We start from the raw sequence: 9,231 nt of genomic DNA on the forward strand, positions 1-9,231 counted from the left end.
TCATTTTCTAGCAAAGAATTACGTAATTTTAATTTCTCAAGACTCATATGAATAAGTAGGAGGAATATTTTAATTTCTCAAGACTCATACTCATATAAAAATAATTTTTTCCTTTAATAAATAAAATAATCAAAAAATTAGGGGTATAAATTAGTCCTACAATTAATGACAATATCATGTAATACAGACAAATTGCGTGTTAATATATTCTCTAGTCCATAACTAACTTTTGAACCCAAATTTCTAATTTAAATATCATTGCATTGCAAAAGTAGGCAGGAATATAATTTTGTATGTTTTGAATATAAAAATCATATTAGCAACTCCAAACCAGTTGTGCAACCAAAAATCGTGGCTATTCTTATTAATTTCTTCTCCTATTGTGTCACATAGAAAGGTGAGAGTAATGACTTGGGGCCGCTGGTGACAGTTTAAATACATTTTGACCAATTTTTGGAACAATTTTTTTGTTGAACAAATGTTTGGACCAATTGGTAAAATAGGGATAAAATCGCTCACTTCCATGTCATTGTATAAATTTAATAATTATGAAAATGAATGGTAGATTATATCCCAACTCAATTCCAAAATATATTCAACATTAATCTTATTTCACAGAGTAATTTTCGCATATGCGAATTCTTATGGTCCTCGTTTTATGAAAAGTTGGTCAAAATGAACATTTAAGAGAGAGCATTTTAATGGCAATAAATCCATACCATAAACCACCGGCCATTGCCCCGCACATTCACTTTTTGAGTTTCGGTTCTCTCGAATCCCACCTTCAACTTCTCCTAACAATGGCTCTAATGGCATTTTCTAGCACCATTTGCAAATTCAACATTCACATCATCAAACACAAAATTGGTCCATTTTTTCATGATGTTAAATTATCTGATCAGAACCTGGGTGACAAGAATTCCACTAAGCAAATTAAACGAAGGTTCTCTCTCCTTTTGTTACCTCACGAATATTGTATTATATATATTGTATTATATATATTGTAATATATTCATTATTCATTATTCATCATGCATGTGCATGCTATGAAATTTCTCACATTTCATTTTGTTCCCATCTTAAAGAGAGCTCATATTGAGGAGTGGAAAATTGGCAACAATTGGTTCCATTGTATCCGTGCTCAACCTCAGGTAACGTTTTGTTTATTTATTTAGTTATTTATTATTATTATTATTATTATTATTATTATTAATTTATTATTAAAGTTATGATTCACCATGAATAAGTGTAATTTGTTTTTCCTATATGATTTAATATTGTGTTGTCAACTATTTTATATGATGTGATGAGTATTTGAACCCTCCATCAATTCATAAAATACACTTAGACTATTTTAATGATGTATATATAATACATCATATGTTAATAGTAAAAAAGTTTATATAATGCAAATGGCTTTTGCCTCGTGGAAACAGTTCTCACTTGATGGGGGTTTCCAGATGATTAAAATGCATTTCAGTATTATCTCATTCTAACATTGTCGCCCCTTTAAGGCTAATGTCTAATACGACTTTGACTCTACCAATATTGATGTGATGGTTGCCCATTATGGCAGCTTAACTTACATATTAGTATTAAGTGATATATATTAATTCAGTTTCGAAGTAGTTCTTTCCATGACACAATTCTCAATGAAAGACACTAATTATTATGACTTAAACATATGAGGAGAACCCAACCCACAAGGCCACAATGCTAATCAATTAGATGGGAGAGCCTCATGCGTAAGTACCACATTGAATTTACTATTCTTAACGCAACCAATCTTTTTAAATGAATTTCTCATTACATTTGACTTTTTTGGTTAATTTAAATTTGACTCTTTTTTGGTCAATCTTGACGTGTTACTAGGTTGTTCATTCAATGTTAGAATTGAATTGGGAATGTTGGGTTTAATTTTTCTATTGGAAATGAATATGAAATCTGTTGCGTTTGATGTAGTGGGGAAAAGCCTGATTATCTTGGAGTACAGAAAAACCAACTGTCTCTAGCATTGTGTCCAGCAACTAATAACTGCATATCAACTTCTGAGAATGTCGCTGATATTATGCATTATGCTCCTCCTTGGTAAAGTTTTAAACTTTGAACTTTGCTTTTATTGGATTATAGTCTGAATTATTTGTAAGTTGTCATTCTAGATTTGGAACGATACGTCTATGTTGATTTTCAGTATGTTGTTTTTTAGATAGTCAATTGCGGACAACAAACTATAATGGCCAACCCCAAAAACAGTATAGGGGATGCCAATCCCAAAATCATATATAAATACACAAAAATATCAAAATATACTAAATTAGAGACATAACCAAAATAAATATTCATAATTTATATAAAAAAAAGCCTAAGTCTTAAGACTTTAATATAAGTGTATTATAAAGCAAGTTCTAAACTTTAAAAGATAAAAATCAAGTGTCTAAAGCTTTAAGAAAATAATTTTAGACTCTTTTCAATAGTCATTATTATCACCAATGTAATCTTTTTCATTAGGTCGACTATCTCTACTACTTAAATTTTTAGCCACGTTCTCATCTGTATCACTTGTCTCCATCACACTCCTTTTAGAACCACAATCAAATGCTTTTTGTACCTTGTGTGCTGCCGATAGGTTTCAGCAACACATCATTGAGAGTGTTTTGACGATGGGTGGTTGAGATGAGGCAATGATTGGAAAAATTTAGAGAAATAAGTGAGTATATGCAGCAAAATAAACACGTAGAAGAGATGAGTAATTCTATAGAATTGGAGTAATGAAGCAGAGAGGCAACCACCACTATCGAGTGCCATTGACTACACTTAGCTTGTTATTTTATGGCCTAATTTTTCATATTGTTATGCCAATTTGCCATGAGTAATATAAGTTTATCCACAATTGAGTCTTGAGAAATTATATCCCGTTGCGTGGATTGCGGACAGCTTATGGTGTTTGTTAAAACTCAACCCTCATGGCATTGTAGCAGAATAGAGTGTTGTAAACAATAATTAATTTACCAATAAGGTGTTAGTTTAGCATTCTAAGATTAACTAAAATGTAAAATATTGGATTTGTGGAAGTGACATTTGTTGAGAGGAACAACTACTCACTAAAAAATGATTAGTTGATAAAAAATACATTTGATAATACAAAAAAACAATAATTAATTTTTGTTTAAAATACATTACATATAGAAAATATTAATAAAAGTGTAATATATATATATATATATATACACTGTAACTATAAGATTATACACACTTATTATATCATTCACCATTCATTTATATTTGTTTAAGATTAATGATAATTAAATATGAATGATGAATATTTAAAATTCTAAATTGAATTATTGTGAATGTTATTGAATTTGTGAGCCAGAGGAGGCTTTATTATAAAGAAATCAGATTACTCCGAAACCAAGCAATTGGGTAGTTAGTTATTCCAATAACTTAACTGTCCCACTGACTGTTTAAATGAAGGAATGGTACTAAAAGGAAACTAAGCCTAGAACATAGAGTTAATTGGATAAATGTAAAGATTATACAAGTTTGAAAAGAAAACACTAAGAACATGCTCTGCAACATTGTTTGCTAAGGAAATGAATCTATTGGGCTTGCTGGAAGTCGATGTAATGATACTTCATAATTTTATATATAGTCAGTTCATATATTTTTTAGGATTTTATATATATATATATATTTTTTTTTTGATAGTGTAAGAGTTTTTTATATTGTTACCAAATTATTAATTCATCATTGATTTGATAACAACCATTGACTCTCACATAAAAGTAATACAAATCAATGGTGGACGATATGCTCACAATATAAAATATTTTACACTATCAACGCATAAATTTTAAACTCTATTTTTTATCTATTAATAATAGCATAAGCCACATAACAATATCACATTAAGGCAAAAAACAACAAATAACATAAACATAAAATTTTATTCCAATTATTTTTGTGAAAGTATTAATTCTTATAATTGTATAAAAAAGTTAATAAATTGAGTAATAAATCATTATTGATTTAAAGTTTTAAACAATATAAACTTAATGACCAAACAGAAATGGGTACAATATGATGTCTATTATCTGTATTAGATTTTAGTCCGTAACGTAAGATCCTACTGAATTCATAAGTAGATTAAAAGGTTAATAATTCAATTTTTGGAATCATACGATAATCAAGTACCCTGAAATAGACTACTTCCTTACCCATATGGTGAAAGAGAATATCTTTAGATATAGCAAAAAGGATTGTGATTATTTAAAATTTATATAAGAATTCTAAAATTTGAACCAATGTCTACCAACAAAATAATAATATAGTAATGTAAGACTTTATTAGACCCTATATAGATAATAAGATCAAAAGTTTGATTCTTAAGAGTGAGAATTATTAAAAGGGTCAATCACATGTTTCGAAAAAGATTAATTATTTACTCAGAAGTTTCTCTAAAATTAAACCACTAACTGAAAAGATAATTCTAAAGGCACTTGTTAGTTAATAAGGAAATGTTTTATCCAGAATGTTGCATTTAATAGATTTAAAATTAAAGTAATATACTCAGTAATAATTTGGAAGTCACATCTATATATTAGTTGTTGAACTTTCTTGTTTGATTATGTTGCTAAACTAATTGCCTCCTAAACCATCACAATTAGATAATAAACCATAGATAAATTGTACAGGAGCTACAACCCAGAAGATAGAAAAGATCGTGTGAGCAAACAAGAGGCAATAGAGGAACTGTTAGATGTGGTAAATTTAAACTAAAACCATGAATCTTTGTATTTTAAATCACCCATGATTATTTGGAATTAGTTTTTTTTTCTTCCTGAAATGATGTTAACCATTCAAATCATTGAAGTTAAATAACTAATTTTGGTTTTTTACAGATAGAAACAACAATACCACCAGAAAACTTTATACCACGGATCGTAGAAAGGACAGAAGACTATATTAGAGTGGAATACGAAAGCCCAATCTTAGGGGTACGTGTGTGTAGAGATAAAAATATATACTATGAATTTTATGTACTATCAATTATATCATTCATGTTTAATTATTATTGGTTATTTATAAAAAATAATATAAATGAATAATGAATGATGCAATAACTGTAAATAAATTTTTATACCGACAGACATGAATATTACACTGTGTTACCTCATTAAGTTAAGTGGTGTTTGTTTTATGAGTGTAATATTTATACACTATTAGTATACATATTTTTATACAGTTAATGTATTATCCATACTTCATTTGTATTATTTATATTTCAAAGTCAATAATAATAAAATATGAATGATAGACGATGCAATAAAAGTATAAAACTATTGTTTTATTTTCTGTATTAACTTTATATGCATACATAAGTGTAAAATTATCATATTTTCCGTTATCATTAAATCTTAAATAAAGTAACATAAATAAATAATGAATAATACATTAATTATGTTTAAATATTTACCCTATAGATACATATATATTACAATCTTTCACCATATTTTTGGTTTTCACTATTCTGATTGTTTTTACTATTTCCTGGGGTGAGGATTAGTTGAAGTTAGAATAGAATAGAAAAATTTATTTTAAGTAAGTAACAATGTCTAACCGTGTAAAACTTTGTTAGAACTAAATTAGCATATTTAAATGTAAACATATTAACATATTTAAAGACCTTATAATATAATAGACCTTTAACTAAATTTAATATACCATGCCATATTTTAAAACTTTGAATATTTTAAACAGGAATATAGGCTAGCCCCGTATTCTTATATGTTATATAAGTTAAATGTAACCTGAGCTGTTTCCACATTACTTCTTAGTTTGTCTAGGAGCAGGAGTAAGAAGATGAGTGTGATAATATTAACCTCCTTTTGTGGAAGTGGTATCATTTTTTAAGAGTATAAAATTTATGTACTAATAAATATAAAGATTTATACATATGTACTTTATCATTTATCATTTATTTGAATTACTTTTTTTCTGAAAAGTTAACAAAAATTAAATATCAATGATGAATGATAAAATAACAGTATATAAAACTAATAATACATTTTTTCTTTCAGTTTTTAAAGTAGAGAGTGAATGCGTATAATCAAGTTAAATAGGATCATATAAGGAGATAACTTATCTTCTTTCGTCTGTAAAAATGTGACATGTGTGCTATTTTGTTTATTTTTTAAAATATTTTTATAGAAAATGATGAAACATGACACATGTCATGATTTCACTGGCAGGAGGGAGGGGATAACTTATCTTCTTATAACAGAAGATACTTCATTCCTAATGTTAAACATTAGGTTTTTTTTTTTGTTTTTTTTTTTGTAGAAATAAACATTGATTTGAGTTAGTTAAAAGAACCAGCTCTAATTTTTGTCAACCCCTCGTGTTAAAACAGTTAGTAGATGATGTTGAGTTCTGGTTCCGACCAGACAGGGATTCAGTCGTGGAGTATCGATCAGCATCCAGGTTCGGGGACTTCACATCTCACTGTTTCAGAATAAATTTCATAACGATGTTATGAAAATTTGTTGCATTTTTTTGTTGATAGGCATTGCGACTAGAGTTAGAGAAGCGAGGATGGGCATCTCAAGACGCAATGCAGATACCACGTCAGATTTAGCGAATGATTTTGCATTATACTCAAAACTTTCGGACATTGAAACAAATTTACATTTCTTTATTACACAAATAGATTGTAACTCATATAGGATGGAAATAGTATAGGCAATGAAACATTTTGCTTTAAATATAGCTAAAGTGTATAAGATATAGTAGTCTATATGAAATGGGTACACAAATAGATTGGATTATGATTGAGAAATAGAGATTCATGTTATGAAAGGATTTCTTCTTATTTTTTGTAGTATCTAATGAGTTAATCATCAACTTTATCTTATTGAATAAAAATGGTGATATTGTTCCTGCATAAATAAAAAGTTTCAATTCTTGGACATATTTAACAAAAAATTGAAGTACATGTCTGACCATTTTTAAATGTTTTGTCTAGCTTGTAAGTTATTTAAATGTACATTCTATAAGAGGACATTTAAATATACTATTAGGCTTCCCTTTACATTAACTAACATACTTATTTTTACATGTCAATCTAACGACAATTAAATTACATAAAATAATTTTAGTTATAATTAAATATTATAATATAGATATTAATATATACAATAATTAAATATTTGACTTGTTAGATTTAATAGATCATTTTGATGGACTTAAGTTTGAAATGTTAAGCTAAATAACATTTTTAAGAAGTCTTAGTCTGACATATTTATAAATAATCTATCCTTACCTAGTGTAGATCAACATTCTGCAGATAAAATTTTAAATTTATTTTATGGTCTATATAGGGTTATGTATTATGTCCAAGTAGAAAGTTATATGTACATGTACACTATAAACGTAAGTGCAGTCGAATTTAATATCTAATAATATATTATGAATTCAAAAATGCAAGAAGATTTTGATAAAGACAAAACCTTAAGTTTAAAGGCAATGACATGTCAACAACAACAACCACAAAGACTCATGTTCAAGCTTCAAGAAAGGGTCATCAAGACTAAAGGAGTTGTTTCATTTTTAGGTCCTAAGATGCTTTGAATGGGTAGAATTTAAGTTGGGTGAACCTTTGTGAAATCTCACATAATTAGAGTATGAGCATATTGCATAAAGAGATTTTTCATAAATAACATGACTTAGGAACATTTAGCATGCATAGATGATTTTAGGCTGTAATACTTATATCCTTTTCAAAGTCATGCATCATGCACCAATCATTCTTGTTAGAGGTTCATGCATAATTAACTAAATCTTTTCAGAAAAACATTATTCAATTAAGACTTTGTTTAATCGATTAAGCCTTTGTAAATGAGAAACTCGTTAATCGATATAGGACATGGTTAATCGATTAAGTCAGTTTCTATTTTGGAATATAGAAAATTTTAAAGAAACGTTAATCGATTAAGTGACAATTTAATTGATTATCCCTAACAAAACAATTTGAAACCGAATGGTATTTTACCATCCTTTTCCCATGAGAAAAAAAGGATTTTTTACACTTACAGAAATTTGATACAATATTCATACACGTTTTTCAAGAGTAATTTTCTGAAAAGAGAGAAAAACTTTCATGTGAAAAGGAGAGAGTTGTTGTGAATCTTTGAACGAGTTTATTTTCATACCTTGAGAGTTTTCAAAGATTGCCTTTTATGAATCTTAATCATTCATATTCATCTTTGAGTTTGTGAAATTCATCAAAGGATAGTTGATTCTGATTGTTAGTTTATGATTAGCATATTGTAGGTACAATAGAACTTTGTACACATCTTTTATAGTTGGTTTATAATTTTGTCTCTTTTAGGGTGTTAGGTACCACCTTGGAGGAAGAGAAAATTTAGGAGAAATCCTAGGTTGCGGTCAATGTCCAAGAAGAGATCTCATTGAGTAAAAAGGTTCTTTAGTCAAGGTTTTTGAATATGTATGGTAGTTGAATATAAGTATCTACAAACTCTAATTGCACATTTTTCTTTAGTGCAGAGTCTCTTAGGAAATGATGTCTTATGTCTGTGTGTTTGTTACTAGAATTCATTAGTGCATTTTTTGTTAGGTTAATAGCATTATCACACTTAATGAGAATGCATCCTAAGTCTAGACCATAGTAACATAATTATTGTTTGAGCCACAACACTTATGCACAATAATTACATGTTGCAATATATTCTTCCTCTATAGTGCTTAATGCAACATATGCTTGCTTTTTACATGACCATGAGACTAAGACATTTCCTAGAATGTGACAAGTTCCACTAATATTCTTCCTTTCAACTTTGCATCCAACAAAGTATGAATCAATGTATTCAACCAAATCACATATACTACCATTGGGATACCATAAGCCTAGATTTGCTGTTCCTTGAAGATGTTTCATAGTCCTTTTAAAAACAACTATATGTGACTCCTTAGGTTTGGACTAATATCTAGAACATAAGCATACACTAAACATAATATCAACTCTTATTGTTATAAGATAGAGTAGAGACCTGATCATACCTCAATACTTGGTTATGATTACAAGTTTTACAGCCTCATTGGTATCAACATATGTGTTTAAACCCGTGAGAGTGGCTATATTTTTGAATTCATCCATTTCTAATATCTTTAAAAATTCTTGTAATATTTGGATTGATTCACAAATATGTCATT

At 28.2% G+C, this 9,231-nt stretch overlaps 1 protein-coding gene across 1 annotated transcript; it reads left to right on the top strand.

Annotated features, from left to right (window-relative positions):
* Positions 1 to 728: 728 nt before the first annotated feature.
* LOC109339876 lies at positions 729 to 6,538 on the top strand. The gene is made up of 6 exons (XM_019577406.1): positions 729 to 943; positions 1,086 to 1,151; positions 1,963 to 2,088; positions 4,695 to 4,764; positions 4,902 to 4,997; positions 6,413 to 6,538. Exons 1-6 carry the CDS (start codon positions 801 to 803, stop codon positions 6,536 to 6,538), a joined length of 627 nt encoding a protein of 208 aa, XP_019432951.1. The 5' UTR covers positions 729 to 800.
* The last annotated feature ends 2,693 nt before the right edge of the window (positions 6,539 to 9,231 follow it).

This window comes from Lupinus angustifolius, unplaced genomic scaffold, assembly GCF_001865875.1.
Source record: "Lupinus angustifolius cultivar Tanjil unplaced genomic scaffold, LupAngTanjil_v1.0 Scaffold_118, whole genome shotgun sequence".
Taxonomy (NCBI): domain Eukaryota; kingdom Viridiplantae; phylum Streptophyta; class Magnoliopsida; order Fabales; family Fabaceae; genus Lupinus; species Lupinus angustifolius.